We start from the raw sequence: 21,166 nt of genomic DNA on the forward strand, positions 1-21,166 counted from the left end.
CAGTGGAAATACAATTTTTATGACAATGGATACATGAATCGTAAATTTAAGGAAAATAAATTCTAGAGCTTTTATTGTATCTTGTACGTCTCATTCATTAAATTTGGTTGTAAATGATGCTGCCAAAGTAACAGTTAACTTTTTAACATTATACAAGAATGGTACACGTTTTTTCTGCATCCCCTTACAGATGGGACATACTAAATCGTAATATCACCGGTTTAACATTTAAATCCGTAAGTAATATAAGTTGAGAGAGCAGAATAAACGCAGAATAAATATATCAAATATTTTAATGGATTATTTTTAACTCCTGTCAACTATACAGAACTATCAAAAAACATGCCAGTAAACTCCTATCGGTCGGGTTAAGTTATAAATCTAGTCTACTCATGATTCACATAATCGGGCGAGGGCGGCCAAATATCTAGCAGGCAGGCGGCTAACAGCCCAAAACCTGTCCGGAATATAAAATTGGAAGCTTTATACGTATATAGCTTCCACCAGCTAAACCGTGAGGTTGGTGTTCTGTAAAGCGCATGCGCCAATGCCTATAATCTGGCTGCTTGGAAGCTGACCCGGTTTCGATATTCCTCCCGCCACTGATATTCGAATATACAATAGCAATCTTATCGTTTTTTTCACATGTAGTATAGAAATTTGTAATAAGATACATAATGCGGTTATAATAAAATATTAATTTTAATTAATTCAAAGTACGTTAAAATATGAAAATTTATATTTTAGAAAATACAAGGGAAGGTCATTGGAAGGTGGAAGTGGCGCTTCCACCGCTTCCAATGACGGCACGCCACTGGAACTTTTACATTACCTTTTAGCGAAGATATTATGGTATTCAAAGTAACCTTTAAGAATGAAATTGTTTAGTTTTGAAATAAAGTTGATCCGTGTTTGCAGTCAGTATGAAAAGTGCCCGTTGGGGCAAGATGGTGGGGGGAAGATTGGGTACCTCATCTTGCCCAAGGTTGGCCATGAATTCTGCTGCTGGCTAGACGCACTGCAGCAAACTACAGTAGTTTTAAATTCGTTGTCATTGATAATTCTATATCACCTTTTCGAATATATAAAAAAATAATTTTAAAAATGATCTTTTTATAGAAAATGAAATATTCCACTTTTAAATCATATCTAACTGTACTGTATATACTGTATTACTTTATTATTTATGTTTTTACGTTTTATTTTATGTATGAAAACATTTTTTAAATTTTAAATCCTACCTTAACAAGAAATAAAATGTGAGATAACAATCGAAATAAAAATTTTTTTCCGAAAAAAAATATTGTCTGCTTACAAAATAGCGAAACTGAGCATGCGCGAAGTGACAGTATCGTCTGGTAAAGTAAATACGAGTAAGTTCAAACTTTTATATTTATTTATTCGGAAAATAATAATAAATATAGCCGTTGTGATAAATGGGCACACTGTTCTTGTGCCAATATTGAAGTAAATGACAGTTTAACCATTTTAATTTGTCCTTCTTGTATATAAAAATAATATCCCCATCTTACCCCATGGGTGAGGCAAGATGGTGCATTTACATATAATTTTAAAATATTAAATTTTCTTGTTTTTAAAAAAGATTTTTCAAAAATTAAATTTTGTATTATATATTACGAAATGTAGTTGCTGAGAATAAAAAAAATTATTGTTCTCATTAAAGTGGTTGCCATCTTATGACTTTTCAAACCTTAACGTCCTCATCCTGCCCTACCTTCCCCTATCTCCGTATACATTTACGATATATTACACATGAAATATTAATAAATTTATACTTGTTTAAAGTTTTATTATATATTGTATTTTAATATGTACTACGTATTTTATTATATTTAATGTTTCTATACGCTTTTTAAGTATTTTTAAACTATTTCATTCTATCATTTAAACAATAAAAATTTAATATTACATTCTTTAATTTTTTACTTTTACGCTTTACTTTAATGTTTGGTTCGATTGGGTGAAACAATGAACTCTATTAAATCATCTGTACGTCATTTTATCACACTGTCCATTATCAGTTAAATCATGACGTCATATTAAACCAGTTTAAACTTTCTTCCAGATTTATAACATGTCGCCATCTGTTGGTTAATAAATGAATTGTTTAGGTTACGAAGGTGTATTAGTAGTTGAAATTCTACCAATCAAACCGATCCTAGTAATCCACCAATCACAGAGATCGTTACGTTAGTAAATGGATAGAAATGTAGATTGTATTTACACGTGTATGCAGTTCAAAAGAGGTTTTGTCTGTTTTTGTAATTGTCGTACGGATTTATACTTATATTTTATAAATTTGATGAGTGCAATTTGTCATAATTGTGGTAAAAATTTCGTGTCTATTTCAATGCACATTTAATAAATGAATATAGCTTTAAAATGATGATCCATTACCACTGAAGTGTGAAAAATGTTCAAAATTCAGGTGCCCAGTAATAAATCATTTGAGAAACTACCTGGAAGTTATACACAATAATGAAAGTTTTATCTAGAAAGTGTATAGTGTACACTATACACTAACATTAATTTGACGTCATGGCTACACTTAGCTTTGACGTCAAATTAATGTTATGCCGTCAAACGAACAGTGACGTCATAGCTACACTTAACTACACTTAACAAGTGTAGCTATGACGTCACTGTTCGTTTCATTTGTGACGTCACTGTTCGTCATGTCTCACTTGTCAGTGTACATTTCTACACTAAAAAGCCGGTGTAAGACAATACCTTATCCTCACTGGTCAACGAAGATAAAAGCAAATAAAGAGCACCGATGAATAGCGATGAATGCTATATATAATTCGAGAGAATATTCTCAAATGGTCTTCATAGATTAATGAGTAAAGCTGAATCAGATTCATAAACAAAATTGTTAATAAATTAATATAATGTCATTTTTCTTGTTATTTTTATATCGAATAATAAATATACTCTATATCTGTCTCTTTATTATATTATATATTTATAACGATATACTTTATTTCAATTTGTTTGATTTATTTGTGTTATTAAGATAGATTTTTTTATTCGAATAACTAATCGTGTATACTCTGAATACGTCATTAGGAGACGAAACGAACGGTGATAATGTAAAATAATATCCTAGCCGAAAAGCTGTTTTTCAAAGATATTAGTGATAGTTGTAATAGCATAATAGTAAAAACAATAACTTATTTTATTATTATTATTATTATCGCTATAAGTAATATGAATTTATCACTATGTAATTTTTGCCTTGCAGAATTTATATTATGGAAAGGACGTGAAAAGAATTAACACTAGTAAAAACATTTGGGAATCGTAAACATAAGGAGATTCAAAAGATAGTTCTACATATTATTTTAACATAAGAAAATAGAACCGACGCAAAACTTAACGAGTGCCCAACAGTCTCGCAAAGATTATAAAAAATTATATGTCAGAAAGGTAAACAATAAGCTGGAATTACAATGGAGAGTTTCAAAGTTCGGAGGAATAATATCTGATTGGTATAGGGTTGAGCGTTTCCCACGCTCCGAAAGGTTTCGAATTGTTACCTGGAGACAAGGGAAAACCAATCGGTGTTCGTTATTTTATGTCGTTTTTTTATTTCTAACAAGTAAAGGTTAGAAACGTTATTGCCGGATTTTTCCGCGTTTTTTATTTGTTTTCATCCCTAACAATTAATATTACCAACTACTGTATATGTATTCAAATTTACATAAAATTACTAATATAAATGATTATTTGTAAAATGAACGTCATTTAACTATTCTAATAATATTACCCTCTCCCATCTCTTCAACATATTTCGATCTAATTTCGATGAAAATTGTGATTAATAACACAAAAAAAAAATATTTATCTGAAAGAATTTCGTAAAATTACTTCGTACTTACAGTTGGGGTTGGAGAAATATCAATTTCTTAAAAGTATTTTATTAATACATACTTATTGAAATGATATTGTAGAACTTGATTGGTTTATTCCACCAAAAGTTATTTAAAAAATAAAATGAACTTTAGTATTTTGGGAGTTGTAGTGATTTTTTTAAAAACATTTCCAAATAAATACATTTATTCTTTGAACTAAAAATTTGTAGGAGTAAAAATTTTTATATATTGGAAGATTTTTGAAATATTACCCCATTCCCTTAATATCTTCCGAACTAATGGTCCGATTTTCCTGAAAATTTCTAGAAATATTTTACCCTAATACACAAACCTCCCTTAAAAATTTCAGAAATTTTCGACAAAAGGCACAAGAGTCATTAAATTTCAAAGTAGGTAAAAAAATCATGCCCCCACACATACACACTAACATCCATATATGCAGAAAAAACTCTAACTTTTTTTGCGTGTTTTGCATTTGCGATGTTTCAAGGTCCCGAGTACAAAAATATATAAATCTTGGGGTGGGGGTCATTTTTTGACAATCGCCATACTTTCGTTCTGTTATATAATAGTCGTATAAAGTTCTTCGTAACTTTATAATATAGTAACTATAGGAAACAACATTAAACTACAAAATAATTTATTACATCATTACAAGCAATATCAACTTAATTTTTAAAAATCAAATAATTATAAATACTTGACAGCATTAAGTGGTAAGTTCTTTCGTTGAATCCGAGATATAAATTTTAAATTATATAAATATTAAGGCTAAATTAATGCAGAATGAAATCACGCCAAATAGGAAATGATCTAAAAGAAGTAAAGAATTACAGATTATGTTTTTGTTGCTGGTTTTATATTTTTTAATATAATGATTTATATTGAGGATGAAATAGATTTGGAATGTAAAAATATTCTTAATTTGTGATCCTGTAACTTATTTGGAACTCTGAAAATAAACTGTAGCATCGATCTTGACATAGAGTAACAAGGACGGGAGGAAAAATCACATCATTTTCACGAGTCTCGAGAGTTAATCGTTGATTAACTCTCCAGAATGCTCTTTAAATCTTTAAATGCTCTTAGAATTGACAGCATCTAAGAATGTCTTGAATATGTTGAATATTTAAATTAGGATCGTTTTGGAGAAAATCATAAATATTTTAAAATATTTTATGATTAATCTCTTGTATAAATCGTTTCATTTTCATAATATAGACCAATTTTCAGTAACACGAGAAGCCCTCTGAATACAGCACCATTCTTTATCTGGTAATAACTTCCAGATCGAATTTTTTTATATAAGAATATTTTAAAATAATTTTTCTGAATATTATCTAATGCAATCTTTTAAATATTAATTGAACATTATTATAAAATATTACTTTTATATATACGAATTTTAATTTTTAGATAAACTTAGAACTTTTTTACTCACACTTAAACCACAATTTTACATTTTAATCACTAATTTGACATTAAAATTCATTAAAAACGCAAAAAATATAAATATTAGTATAAAAATAATATTTAATTTCTTAATAATTAATAGAGAAGAAGAAGAATCTTAACGAAGCATTTTCTTTTCTAACACTGGTTAATTAAATGCTTCTTAAAGTTCTTCTATGTCATAAGCTGAATGTCCAAAAATAAGTTTTTTATTGTTGTCAATGCTTGTCTTTATTACAACTCTTGTGAATTATCCGCTACAGTTCATCTATCTAGCTTACAGTTACAATAATTAAAAACGATGTCACAGCTAACGTTGAGAATAATGAAGCTATATATTCTTTTTTTTTTTTCAATAAAGATAGAGAAAAATAAATAATTATCAGGAATTTTTTCAAAAAATATTCCAAAAATAACCATATCGTGATTATTAATTTAAGTTATGGCAATCTTCACAGTGATACAATATTTTTTAATTAGAGCATAAGATGCTAATATCTGTTCTAAAAACCCATTTGTAGCTTTAAAATAATAAAAATAATGAGTTTTAGATGGAATGAGATTAGAACTATGTACGGTACTGTATATATTTACTTGCTATGTACAGATATAGTTCTTTGGGTGATCAATATTTAAATATCTAAAAAGTCTATTTTGTATACTGTATATGAAAACAGGACACATATTTTAATTTTTTGATAATTTTTAAGTATAATCACTTTTATGCTTCCATTCATTCATATTTCTCTTTTTTTATACCAGATGGCAGTGCAAACGCAACGTAACTAATTGTTAAAGACGATTTTTTATACCGTACAGTAAATTTATTCAAAAAAAAAAAAAAAAAAACGTTTAAAATCTAAAAGTATTGAATAATAAATTATCAAAAATTATTTAATAAATAAATTATTTAAAGATTAAAAAAATTAAGTTTAATTGATCTAAAAATAATACTCGAACAATATGACCAGACGAATTTTAGTGTGACGCAAATTGAGTAACCATTAGGTGTCGCTTAATTTACAATCATTGTAGTCTGCGTCGTATATCAAACCAATTTGATTTTATTTTATTTTAAATTATATTGAATTTTCAATTTATCTTTTTAAAAGATTTCATCTCTTTAACAATGGAACTGCTTTATAAAGTTATATAATTTTAAAAAAATAAAATAAAATGTCAAAACACTTGAAAAATTTTTACGCAAAAATTGGTTTATCGTGACGCAACTTACTAAATTCTTGCATTCAAAAATATCCAGAAAAATTTCCAATTTTAGTAGTAGAAATTTACAATTTTGGATAATCTTTCGTCAATAATTCTATTAGGCAAGTTTAAGCTTGTTTAAATAGGTTTAAACTTGCCCAAAACAAGTTTCAAATCGAGTAATAGATAAGCACTAGTGCGTTTTAGCTTTAGATTTAACTTGTCCATTTCATGAATAAAAATGGACAAGAGTATAAAAATTATACTCTCGAGTATAAAAATTATTAATTTATACTTAGCCTTACAATTTTTTTTTATAAATATTTAATATTATTATGATTTATTTAAATAGAAGTTTATATTTTAACTAAAACGCAGTATAAACCTAATCAATAACAATTGACACGTATGCGCGATGAACACACGTTTGTTTAAACACGTTGATATATTTTAGATTAAAGTTCAGTTAGTTTATTTCTTTTTTATAAACTTGCTTACGTTAGACACGTCTAAATTTTATAAACATGCGTTAAATTATTTAAACGTGACTAAAGTTACTCAAAAAGACGTGTTCAAGTGCAGCTTTCGACCGTTCAGATATTGTCTACTATCTATACTTGCCACATACTCGTAGTAGACAAGCGAATGACAGTTCGTTTCATATAAAACTAACTGCCCAAAGCTTCTAGTTTAGTAGAAACCCCCCAAAATTGTAAGTTTCTGTTGGGCTCATCAGCGGTTTCAATAGGTTGGTAGAAAGAAAACCAGAAACTCGAGTGTATCTTTGGCTCGTTTGCCATCTAGAAGCACCCATAGTTAATTTTTGTGCTTTAATCATGTTTAAAAATTTTTAAATGCTAAAAAAAATTCAGTAATGCGCTTCATAATTAAATAAAGCGCATAAGTATATTATGACGAATAAAGGACTTATTTTTACTGAACACGTATAATAGTTTATTGATCGAAATTGGCCACTGAATACAGAAGTACAGTGATGGACGCGTGCATAAGAGTGAAAAGTAAAATGTAGACAACAAAAATATAATAAAAGAAAAATAAAACGGTCCCTGATATGAAGTTTTCTTTTTTTTATATTAATTCATTATTTCTTTTCGTTCGTGTCGTCGTCGTAAAAAATCGAATGTTTACAATAAGAAGCGAGTTCTCTAATAGTGCAACTCTTCTTACAGCATTCGTCAGCAATACCTCGTGTTCGTCTTTCAAAAAAATCATCGTTTCTATAAAATGATAGAGCGCGCTTCCGATCTAAAAATCCAACACCTTCTGGGACTTCCATCAAGGATTTCCATGGCACTAAAAGAAATAACAAATTAATTAATTAATTAATTTTTAAAAAATTCAAGTATGGAATTCCAATAAAAAGTCAATATTATACTGTATTTTTGGGGATTTTATTTTATTTTTTATTTTTTTGGTGTAAAGAAATATCTAATAAATCAATAAGTAAATAAATTTAAATGATAATTATTTTGATTAAAGAAATTAAAAGATATTTTCGAAAAAATGGAAGTATATCGAATAAACTACTCTGAAAATTTAATTTTATAAATATATTTTTAAAGTTTATAATTATTATTATTATTTATTTTTAATTGAAATTTAGATTTTTTTAAAATGCTAAATTATTTTTGTTGACAAATTTTCAAAAAAATTCGGTGAAGAATTATTCGGGGATTTTCTAAAATATTTTTCATGATATATTATTAATATGCAATGGGGTAAGGAGATTTTCGTCATTTCATTCGCACTTTTTTAGAATGAGTGAAAGCAATTTCTTTGGAATCCATTAAATTTATTCAGTTCATCGACCTTTCACGTTGAATAATTCTCCATTTTTTTTTAGTAAATAAATTGATTTTTTGTTGATGAAAACAATCCATATTCTTTTTTTCCCCTTCTAACGAGCTCTTTTCTGTTTTTTTTTTTTTTTAAGAAAATTTCCAGTAGAGCGATGTTTACAATGAAGAAAATATTACTCAATTTAAGCAAATTTAAAACACTTTAATTCAAAAAAAATTTATTAAAAAAACTCCCAAATTTTTTAGATTAGACAGTTTAATTTCATTCATGGTAATAAATTACAATCAGTAAAACAAATTACGTTCGTAATTAAATTTAATTGTTTAAAAGTTCAAAAAACTTTTGTAAAAAAATCAATAAAATTTTTAGAATAAATTGTTTTAATTAAATTTCGATGATTAAATTGTTTATTTTACTTAATTTATTAAGCTACCGTTTATTATTTTTAGGTAAAAGGGATACTTAAATCTGTTTTAAGTGCTATTATTACTTAGTTTTTGGTTTTATTAGAATAATTTAATTAAACAGTGTTAAAAGTAGGATCAGTTATTCACTTTATTATTATAATAAATAGAATTTGGAATAACCAACTTTGCATATTCACGCATTATTCGAGTACATGATTCACTTTATTATACCCATTTTAATGGATGAAAGAGAAGTTTTAAACATTCTAAACCCTCGTTTCTCTTCATTTTAATAATAATTAAATTATTATATACTGTTTAAACGATCTAATAAGCTTAGTAAATTCTAAAAAAAAAAAAAACATTTTTGGACTTTTATAATTATAATTAACTATATAAAACGTGCAAAAGAAGAGAAAACTTCGTTATATTTTCTCACGTTTCTTACGTCCCGATTATGACTAGTTCTGATATTTTATGAGTAATTCTAATTAATTTGTAATTAGAAATTATTAGGATAAATTATTGGATATTATTTCTATATCCAATAATTTATCCTCATCAAGTTCTAAAAATCGACTTTTTGAACTTTTATAATTATAATTAACCATCTAAAGCGTGAAAACGTAGAGCAATCTCAGCTATGTTTACCGCTTTATGAGTTTGTTATAATCATACTTAATTATTTTATTATTAATTTTAATTAATTTATGAATCTAATTTATATATAATAGATTTACGAAATAATAAAAATATTTATTTTTTCCATTTTATAATTATAATTAAATATTTAAAATGTGAAAACATATACGAAAGTCTTTTTTGTTTACGCACATTTTACAACTTTATGATTCCATTATGATTATTTTTAATTAATTTATGACCAATTATAATTAATAAGCTTATTAAATTAACTAATAATCTTATTAAATTTTAAAAAAATTGAATTATTTTTAATTTTATAACTATAATTACTTATCAAAAGAGTGAAGCACAGCGGAGCTCTTTCTTGTTTACACACGTTTTACTACTTTATATCGCGATTATAATTGATTTTAATTAATTTATGATTGTAATTAATATTCAGTGAGTTTATCAATTTCTAAAAATTCACTTTTTTAATACTTTTATAATTATAAATTCATGAGTTAAAGCATGAAAACAGCAGAACGTCCTCTATTTACACACATTTTACTATATTATGAATGGATTATGATTACTTTTAATTACTTTATAAGTAATTCTAATTAATTAAAGTGTGAATATTTACTTTTGATCATATTCTTGCGCTTTCTGAGGGGTTGAGGTTCGTAGTATTCGCTATCACAAACTAGTGCTAAAGCTTCAACCAGGTGTCTTCCACACAATCTCGTTCTTCGTACTTGGATACGATGATCAGTAGGTAATGCTTCGCTGACCAATAGAAATGCAGCAGTACATAAACAGACCCCCAACATCGTCAATAGAGCTTTCATCTAAAAAAATATCACTCAATTAACTTTTTATATAACTGTATTTCACTGTAAATAATTTGCTTATATGCAGAGAAATCCTGTGGGTACATCATTAAATTAGCTTACTGTAGCATATAAAACTGTCACTTTTTGAAAATATTTATTGGTTTCTTTAGAAAATTAATTTTTTCAGGATACAAAAGTCCATTTTTCTATTTAAAATAAACATGCTGATCAATAATCTTTTAAAAAGTCACTATGCTAATAGTTTAATTATTAAACTCCGAGTGCTTACCATCAACTAAAAATTAAGCGTATTGATAATTTAATTTATCATTAAATGTTATTTGTTTTCAACCTTCTAAAAAATTAATAGATTAAGCACCTTAACAGTATACTAAATAAATAAAATTCTAACCGTTTATCATGTAAAAGATCAGTATGTATATGATTTAATTCACTAGCAAACGTTGTTTATTAACTTTCTAAAAAAATCACCATTTCTAATAATTTAACTTAATATATTTGCAATAATTTGAGAGAATTATGTAAATATTCACTAGAAAATAATATAAAAATAAGAAAAGACAGTAAACGAAGATGCGTGAATGAAGAACATAAACACCCTTCAATTTCGCAAATCAAACTTAAACAAGCTGATAAAAATCTCAAAAAACTAATGTAAAATCATTACGAATTTTAGAAAGTAATTATGATAAATGAATGATATTTATTCAAAATACACTTAAATTCTAAAAAATTAAAATTTAATTAACAAATTTGGGTCCAGAAAGTTTTTTTCCCCCTAAAGAGACAACAGAAAATGTATTCAAAAATCATGTGATTTTTTGATAAATGATTTCGCAATTATTTAAGCGATCTTCTTTCAAGAAAAGAAATAATTTATTTGAATATTTTCTAAAGAATCTTTTAAAATGTTTACTCGACTCACTTGGCAAATTATGATATCAAATTATTTTACTCTATTTTAATATTTATAAGATTGAAATATAATAAAAAAATTTATTTATTTTTTACTTATTTAAAAAAAAATTAAATTTAAATTATATTTTTATGTTTTCTTCAATAAAAAATAAAATTTGTTAATAAATTCGATTCTAAAAAATCTGTTTAAATTCTAATTACTTTTAATTGATATTTTTCTTAGATAAATGGTTAATAAAGTAAATGTAAAAAATTTATTTTTTAAATAAAACAATTCTATAAAGTTTTAATTTTTTTTAATTAGATAAACATAATTCAATTAAATCCAAAAACTTTATTTTAAAGGCAATAATTCTAAATAAATTAAATTAAATACTTTGTCTTCTAAATTTAGGGAAATATGTTTTTTAAATTAAATAAATCTAAATATTCTAAATGCAGCAATCTGAAAGTAAAAGTTTAATCTAAAAAAAACCGATTTTTTAAAGGAAAATAAATATTTAAAAGTACGTTTTTAAATAAATTCAAAAACTCAAGTGTCTTAATTTTAAAAATTAAATTAATTAATTCACAAAATTTAATAATTTTTCAGATTTATTTGATGCTCTTAACTGAGGGGAAAGAAGAAAATATGATAAATATATACTGTAATTTTATACCGTAAAAATCTAAAATAATTAAAAATCTTAATGACTTTTAATAAAGAAAACTCTCCAAATTAATTTAAAAAATAGAGAAAATATATACAATTTTAGAGTAAAACAGGAATTTACAAAAATTATCATTGTTTCAAACACGAAACAAAGATGCAAAATGTGTCATGCGATAGATAAGATACGAAAAATACCTCCTTCCTCTTAAGTGAATCTCATTAATCTCATCTTATCTATCTTCACAAATTAGCGCTGTTTTCATCAGTATGACTGTTAAGATAATTATTTTAACTAAAACACCTTAATGTATTCATCAAAAATGAGTCTAAACTAATTTATCTTTTATCTATCTCGAGTAATTGCAGTGACATATAAAACTACTTTCTAAAACCTCTTACTACTAATTGTTTCATAGAACATCAATGTGTTTTGCTGTTTATTTTCAGTCGAAAACATAGAAATATTTTGTATAAACAAGCGAATTCCTGTGAGTGTGTAATGTTATTTGTAATCCTCTTCTAGGAATGTTATCTCTATTTCCATTCAAGGAGAGAGAGTGGGGCATAAATAACATATAGTGCACTAAAGTGTATGTATTCAAAGTGATTTTAGAACTTATTTAAAGTCAAAATATATCTTTATAATATAATAATTTTCCAGAATTATATACATTCTATCCTCTAGGCTCCCGTACAGTAACAGAGACCCATTTCATTCACTAAATGACAATAAGTTTGAAATCATAGGCCCTAAACTACGGAAGTTTTAAGATGTAGTTTATGTGTAAATTTGGCCCCGAATCCATCCCAGAAACACAAAACTCCATAAAAATTCGAGCCGTAACGAGACAACAAATTAATTTATGGCTCAGGTAAGTGTCTTGAAAATGTTTAGATTAAAAATCGAGTTAACAAAGGAAGATAATCTCTGTTTGTGCACCCCGCTGATACCATACAAAACACCAGAAGCTAGGAAACTAACACAAGAAACGTCCTCTTTATTGTTTTGTTTACAGCTTATCAATGCAATTTACGAAGAAAATGTAACGTTTTAATGCCATTAAAAACACTCATTAACGACTTAATTGTGTTCTTTTTTTAATTCAAATTTTTTAAAAATCTTTTTTAATTATGATATACCAAATATAGGATGAGAGAAAACTTCGTAAAGAGGTTTAGATCTTTTAGAAAAAAAGTCAAATAAAGAAAACTAACTAACTAAAATTTGTACCTTAATAGTCACTAAGAGTAGATCTTTATCGTATTTTTTGATGGTAATGCCTTAGCAACAAAATTATTTCTAATTTGAATCAATAAAAAAATCAGACACTATATACTATAAGTAGCATTTTAACAAGAACAAATTAAAATCGCCTTGACTCTTAAAACACAATTAACAGCTACAGAATTTGAGGAAATTTTTTAGATTCTAGAAACGACATTAATACGAAATTTATTATCTTTTAGATAATAACTTACAACCAATACAATATTATTGATACAATACAACGTTCTAATTTTGAAAAGGCAGAGATTTTAGAACATTATCAAAAACACGAATTAGCCTAATAGAAGGCTTCCCAGTAAAATGAAATCATTATATTCATCATCAAAATAACTTATACAGTTTTATTTAAAAAAATACGAGGCATTTATTTAGAGATTACTTAATGTTTTTAGAATAGTATCAAAACCGCATAGTAATTAATGTCGGTCTTTAGAGTAGAGTGTAATTTTTATATTCTAAAAATAGCATTAATAAAATTAATAACTTACAGCAGCATAATATACTGTTGACAGAAAGACCAAGTTATTAAAACAACATCAAAACACATAAGAGTTAATGAAAGTTTTTAGATTCAGAAATTAACATTAACATACATATATTTATCATAAAAAAACTTACGAGTTGATGACAAAATATTATATCTTAATTCAGGAAAGATTGATTTTTTAGAATAATATCTAAAAACCAGATTACTGAAAGACAAAAGTGGAAGCTTTTAGAGTTTAAAAAGTAATATTAATATATATATATATATATATATTATCATAAGAAAATTTGCGAGTAAAACTCAATTAACACGTTATACTAATTAGAAAAGATTGAGTTTTTAGTATAACGAATAACAAAAGAATTCAGTGAAATGAAAGTTTCAGATACTAAAAATAACACGAATATATATAATCATCATTAAAAAAGAAAAACTTATTTGCGACATGGCATATAATTGACAGGCTAGAACATATTAATTTAAAAAAAAAATTTTATTTTTTATTTTTTTTTAGAACAATAAGAAAAAACAGAGAACGGCGAAAGTATTATGACGTTGCTTACCTTGTTAGTTTCCTTTTTGTGTGTGTGTTTTTTGAGACACTTGTTATTGACACGAAGGGAGATGCTGAAAGTCTAGCAATGTCAGTGCAACTACTCACTTTTATACGTTGAGGTGGCGCTGTAAAATGCTCCTGTATTTTTTTTTTATTTTGGTGCTTTTTTGTTTTCTTTTTCTGTATAATTTCAGCACAGAATTGTGGGAAGGTTGATCGATGTTGTTATTGGTAATTTATTCGGCCAATCATATAACTTGTAACATTTTAATTTATTTTAACTGTAGTTTTTGAAACGATTTTCTTTTTTCCTGGTAAGTTTTAAGAAATATTTTTTTTTTTTTTTGAAATTTTTTCTATATTTAAACTATTTAAAAATACATATATTTTAAAGGCAGGATATTTGTTTAACAGGAAATATATTTATATATTGGTATCTATTTAAAAATTATCATTGCATAAAAGTTTATAAAATTTTTATCAATTTGTTTAAAATTATATAAACTTTATTTGATTATCTTCTAAATTTAATTTTGTTTTTTGATTTTAAAATAAATATAATTTATTTTGCTTAAAACATTTTTTAAAACTCAAACAAAAATTTATTGTTGCATAAACTTGTAATAATCATCTAAAAAACAATATTATCTAATACAATTTTTTGTTTCTTTATTTTGAAAATTCTTAAAAACAACAAAAAATACTACAGTTTTGTTTTTTAGATAATAATGCTATATTATCATCATCTAAAAACTATTTTTATATCATTATTACGAACTGAAAAGTATAATTTCAACTTTCTGAAAATACAAATATTTAATTATTTTACTTTCTAATAATTACAAAAATATATAAATGCGACTTATAATACTTTATTTTTAAAAAGTTCAAGTTAAATAAAACAATTCAAAAAAGTTAAAATATATATTTTTAAAAATTCACGAAAAATTGATTTCTACTTACAATAAAGTAGAAAATTAAATAATTAAATATATGAGAACTTTCCCAAAAAATATTTAAACAAACAAATATGATAAATAATTTAGTTATTATTATTTTTTATAATTATTTTCTTCTAAAATCACACATTATAATGATGAAATATCGTAGTATAGGTCAATAAAATTCGGTTTTTTTCATTAAAAATATTATCTGAGTCTACAGTTTTGTTCTGTTTTTAGTTAATTTTCATTATTTATCTACGATTTTTTTTCTTCGATAAATTACTGAAAATAAATGTCATTGGAAAAATAATTAGCGTTGGAATATAAATAAAATTCACGCAATTTGCTGTAAATATAATACCACGTAAATAATAAATTGAATAAATAAATTAAGAATAAATAAAAAGCTTAATTAGATTGAAAAACAATAAATCTTTTATATAATGCACTTATTTATTGAACCGTTATTTTTATTACTAAAAATATTTCTTTTTTTATATTATCTCATCTAAAAACTTCGATTTTATTCACTGAAACATGCTTTGTGATAATTAATACGTGATTTTTAGATGTATGATATTATTTGACTTTTTAAAGCTGTTTATAAAATGGTTGTTTTAGAAAATAATTATCTAAAAACATATTTATTTATTTATTTTTAATAATTCTTTGATGATAATTAATTATGATCTGTTTATTATGTTCATTGAAAATTTCTTAGAAGATAATTAATAAATTTGGAGTCGTGGTAAATTCATTCTAATTAAATTCCATAAAATTTAATTAATTTATCAAATAAATTCATTAATATATTTATTTTAAATATTCTTATATAAAGAAAAAAATTTTTAATGATTTTTTTTGATGTTTATGAACTTGTTTACTTTATAACGTTGATGTTTTTTGAAGACTTTTTACAGTTTTGATGTTTAAAATAATGAATTAAAAGAAATGTCTTTAATTAGCATTAAAAAAATAAAAGAATGCCAAAAATTAAATTAACGTTATTATAATTTAATTATTTAAAGAATGTCATAGAAAATTATATAAATTTATTTTTAGTTATAATAAAATTTTTGGATATACAATTGATTTTTAGATTAATAAAATATTTCTAAAAATTTTTACACTTTTTTAAATTTTATTTATTTATTAAAAATGTTTTTAATGTAAAAAATCTACAGGTTTAAATGTAATAAATTGTATTTTTAGAAAATTTATACTTTTTAACATTTATTTTACAGATGTGTATAAATTACGAAAACTAAATCAAACTTTTATAGATTTAAATGAGTGAAACAAATACATAAAAATGTTATAAATTAAATATATAAATTTATAACAAAAAATATAATTATTTTTAAAGTTAAATCCAAAACAAAATTTGTATTTTTAGATTTAATCTGTAATATTTTTTAGACTTAAATGATAAATTTTAAACAAATTTTTCAACAAAAAACATGAATATTTATCATACGTTTTACTGTTAGATCGAAAAGAAATATATATATATATATTCTAAAGAAATCAAATTTATCATTTTCCTTTCTTATACAAAAAAAAAACAACATTTTTTTCCCTTCAAACCTCCTACGATACTAAACATAAACATAAACTCACGTCTTCATACATTGTTAGAATTATTTAAAATATCCTAAAAAACGTCAATAGCTATAAACCGTTATTTTAGAATAACATCAGAGAAAAATGAATTTTATTCAATTTTCATAGACAAATATAATTCGATACTCTTGAAAATATATGATAAAGAATTATTAATGTTATTAATTTCTAAAAATGTCAAAAAAACAATGTTTTTTCCCCTTTCTTTAAGAAATTTATATTTAATAAAAGGTATAGACTGAATAACCGAATGAACTGAAAACAATAATTTTAACAAAGAACAAGCAATTTCCGGGTATTTAGATTTGTAAACATGACTAGAGTAGTAAAAGCTATTTGATATCTGTCAACCCATTTCCGTTTTTTTTTTTTTCTTTCTTTGATTCCAACAAATCCGAATTAAATCGAAACTTGGTATCACTTTAAGACACCTACATTCTCTCTTAAACAATATTTCAATCTGTATATTTTTTAGATATTTTTCGCGTGTTTTTTGAATCTTCAGACTACAAGTCAATCTTTTACACGTTAATTTATGTATATTTTTAGATATTCAAGTAAACAACACCTCAATACGTTAATAAGTTAATATATATATATTCTTTGGATTATTTTTATTCTATATTTTTACAGTTTTTGTTTTAGATTTTTCATATTAATTTTTGATAATTTTATTTACGTATATTTTACATATTTTTAACGTTTCTTTTAGATTTTTAAACACACCGCAAATAAAATTTTTGATATATATATATATTTTTTTTTACATTTTTCAAATAACTAAATTAATATTATCAAAAAATATGTTATGTATTTTTATGTGAAATTTTAAGGTAATTCTTAGATATTCAAATAAGTTTAACGAGTGAATTTTTTATAAGTGATTAATACTAACACCGATGTTATTTATTAAAAGTAACTTTTAAGAATTATTTTGCTATAAACAACATTTATATTAATGGTATTATTAGACAATCTCGTGTGTTTCAGGGTATCAAAAAATATCAAAAAAATCTCGGGTAATGAAGCTATGTGATATAAGCTTGTCAGTATCTCAAGAACGACGTGGGCATCAAACTAGTTTCGTTATGGAACTCATTGAAGATCGTCAGAGATATGGACACTAAATTGTATTTTTTGAAAAATATTATATTATTTTAAAAAAAACACGTTTTTAGAATAAAAAATCATTTAGTTGTCAATAAATTTAAAAAACCATGAATTTTTAGACTAAATTGTAAACGTGAATCGTAAATTGTTAACATGGTTTTTATATTCTTATATCCCAATATATATGAGTTTTATAAAGCACTTTATCATAATTAAAATATTTTAATATAAATTTATTTGAAAATGGTGTTTTAGAATTTAAAGTTTTTTTCGTTTATTACATCAAAAATTACAAACATTTAAATGTAAATTTTTTACAATAAATTCAATATGTTGTTGAAGATGTTATGTATTAGATCGAAGCGAGGTGAAGAAAAAGAATCGATTATCTCTGCATCCACTGCAATTACAAATTGCAAAAGAACTCAATAAAAATGATTTACGGATCTTAAAAACAATTTAATTTTCTAAATAATTTCTAAAAAAATGGAATTTAACCTTTAAAAAAGCGATTAAAGGTAAGTTTAAAGCATTGACACCATTTTTCAAATTTCGTTAATTAAAAAATATTTCTTCATAAAGATAGACTTTTTAGATATTAAATTAAATTTTTTTTCGTTCGAATTTTAAAAATTGTTTTCTTTGATTCCAATAAAGAGCTAATTTTTACATTGTCGTTGATTACACAAAATGTCTGTCATTCGTGGTAATTAGATAATTTCTTACATGTTTTCGGTTATGCAGTTTTTAAAGGTTATAGCAGATTTTATTTTTAAAAAATATTTAAATTATAAAACTGTATCAAAGATCTAACAATTTTTCATTATAAGGAGTGTTTAAGTAGCCATATAACCTGCGTTTCGTTACATACACATACACATACACAAAATAAACACACACACACACACACACATATATATATATATGTAACGAAAGGGTTATAATAAAACATAAATGAATATGTATCGAGTGAATTAAATAATCTATATATCACTCTAATAAGGACGATGATTTTTTTTAATTTTTAACTCTTCGCTCTGTGGACATTAAGAGCGCCTGTTTACCATGCACACAGGGGGGATGAAAGGCAGTGAGATGGGCTCCAACATATCCACGATAGACCGCCCACGAAAAATTCCTGGGGCTGCTTGCCTGGATTCGATCCCGGGTTTCCCAGAGCGATAAGGTAAGGTCTTAACTGCCTCGTCCATCTAGTCGTTCATGGATAGTCATTAATGTACTGTACGGTATATGTGCTTCATTATAACGACTGTATTAATTCAATATACAAAATCTATACGTAACTGTGACGATGTTCATTAAAGTATGTAATTTATTTAAGCTTCATTATACGGAGTACGTTCACTGAACTATGCAGCCTTTCACTAAAACGAATATGTATTGACAGAACATACGTAACATATATACATAATTACTTACAATTAATTTATTTTGATTGGGTTCTATGTTAATTAGAATTAAAAACTGCTAGCATAAACATAAAAATGAAGCGATTATATTCATTTATATCCATTAAAAGTAGACATAAATCCACCCACACGTCCCAATTTTGAAAGGATTACAAATTTGTTTACAAATAATTCTTGGAATTGTATCTATATATTATCATCATTTGTATATATAAATTTTATCAGGATTCTTCATTGAAAAAAAACCAAAATTTAAATATCAAAAAACTTCATATGCAACATGATCCATTTGTGTCTTTAGAATAGTCGGGATCAACATGTTTATTAGTATTAGCATGTCCTATATAGATGCGGAAGTTCAACATTAGTATTGATAAAAAGGTGAAGGTTGTTATCCTTATCTTATTTTTTATCTTGAATTTTATTAGATACATCTAAAAAATTATAGAGAAGGTTCATTCCATTATAAGACAATAAACCTTAATTTCTGTAGTGTTTTTGGAATTTTATACTCTTTTATGTTTCCTAAATTTAAGTATAATGTAACCTTGTAAATTATTTCGGCCCACTTTAGGCCAAATTTTAATGAAAAATATCTTCTCGATAAAATATACATCATATATATATATATTATATTATATACAAAAACATCATGAAATTAAAAAATTAAAATCGTGTAAGAAATAAATTAATTTACATCGAAATTTAAGATAATTTTTTCGAATCAGGAACCATTGACTAGATAGGTAAAAAATATAACAATATAACATCAATTATGGCTTTTTCACATTTTCCAACAACACACGATTGACAGAACGTCAGATGTTTGTGGTATGATTTCCCAAATTTCCATATGTTTCATCTAAAAACAAAGCACAAAAAATACGTTAGATGTATTTTAAACATAATTATTAACTTTCTAATATTAAATGATAAACTTTGATATTAAAATTGAATTTTTTTACATTCAGAATATAATCATTAACTGTAATAATCATGACATTTGATAGTGATTAATAGCATTAAAGCAAGGTTTTTTAAACGATTTTTTAGAATGCAATAGTTTTTATATTATTTATTACATAAATAGCTTTTTCCCCCTTTAAATCAAAAATAAATTTAAGCCAGAGAAAGTAATTTACTTTACAAAATTAGCATAAATGTATCGTTACGCAAATTCTTTTTGAAGAAATAGTCTACATATAATGACTTAAAATTAGTAAAATATAAAAAATAATAATTTGAATAAATTTTAGCATTTTTATAATAATTGGTAACAATAATAATAATAATAATAATAAATAAATAATAAATAAATAAATAAATATATATATATATATTATATTATTTATTTATTATTTATTTATTTATTATTATTATTATTATTGTTATATTGTTACAATATAATATATATATATATATATATATATATTATATTAATATTAATTTTAAAATATAATAAAAAAAATCAGCTTTTTAATAATTACTTTAATATCAGATTAAATTTTACAATTATTTTTTTTTAAAATTCATATTTTTGAATATTTTTTAATTTTTAAAAAAATTAATAAAATTTTTCAAAACATTTCATGAAAAATTCTCAATTTTTTATGTATTTTAGAGATTTAATTATAATTAAATAACCTTCAAAAACACAATTATTCACCTAAATGAATATGATAAATGATTTAAAAAAATCATTAAAAATGACCCAAGGGATGAATTTAAGTGTTTTTTTTCTCAAATCATTTACTTTATGGAATAAGAAAAAAAATCATTAAAAATTCCAATAATCTCACCATTTTTATAACTTTCATTATTTCTAGCAAACTTCTCTTGTATTAAATCTCTCACACACTCGTGAATGTATATATATTGATCCTGGATAAACAAAT

General features: G+C 24.3%; 2 protein-coding genes across 2 annotated transcripts in view; both read right to left on the reverse strand.

The window, feature by feature from the left end:
• Window positions 1-7,481: 7,481 nt before the first annotated feature.
• LOC136972758 (bombyxin A-2 homolog) lies at window positions 7,482-14,303 on the reverse strand. The gene is made up of 3 exons (XM_067267384.1): window positions 14,172-14,303; window positions 10,053-10,257; window positions 7,482-7,868 (listed from the first exon to the last, which is right to left on the reverse strand). The coding sequence occupies exons 2-3, from the start codon at window positions 10,255-10,257 to the stop codon at window positions 7,657-7,659; spliced, it is 417 nt and encodes a 138-aa protein (XP_067123485.1). The 5' UTR covers window positions 14,172-14,303; the 3' UTR covers window positions 7,482-7,656.
• A 5,504-nt stretch (window positions 14,304-19,807) lies between these two features.
• LOC136972720 (phosphatidylinositol phosphatase PTPRQ-like) overlaps window positions 19,808-21,166 on the reverse strand; it is a 32,315-nt gene continuing 30,956 nt past the window's right edge. The window contains exons 29-30 of the mRNA XM_067267328.1: window positions 21,071-21,152; window positions 19,808-20,133 (exon numbers count right to left, since the gene is read on the reverse strand). Coding sequence (XP_067123429.1) covers window positions 20,090-20,133; window positions 21,071-21,152 — 126 coding nt within the window. The 3' untranslated portion in view covers window positions 19,808-20,089. The remainder of the gene's footprint in view (window positions 20,134-21,070; window positions 21,153-21,166) is intronic.

This window comes from Centruroides vittatus, unplaced genomic scaffold (genome assembly GCF_030686945.1).
Source record: "Centruroides vittatus isolate TY-2023 unplaced genomic scaffold, ASM3068694v2 contig_301, whole genome shotgun sequence".
Taxonomy (NCBI): domain Eukaryota; kingdom Metazoa; phylum Arthropoda; class Arachnida; order Scorpiones; family Buthidae; genus Centruroides; species Centruroides vittatus.

Bases quoted from the DNA above. Each gene is read 5' to 3' on its own strand.
- LOC136972758 (XM_067267384.1), bottom strand. From the start codon at position 10,257: ATGAAAGCTCTATTGACGATGTTGGGGGTCTGTTTATGTACTGCTGCA. The intron at 7,869-10,052 runs GTAAATATTCAC...TATTTCTTTTAG, and splicing joins GCGCAAGAATATGATCAAAA to TGCCATGGAAATCCTTGATG.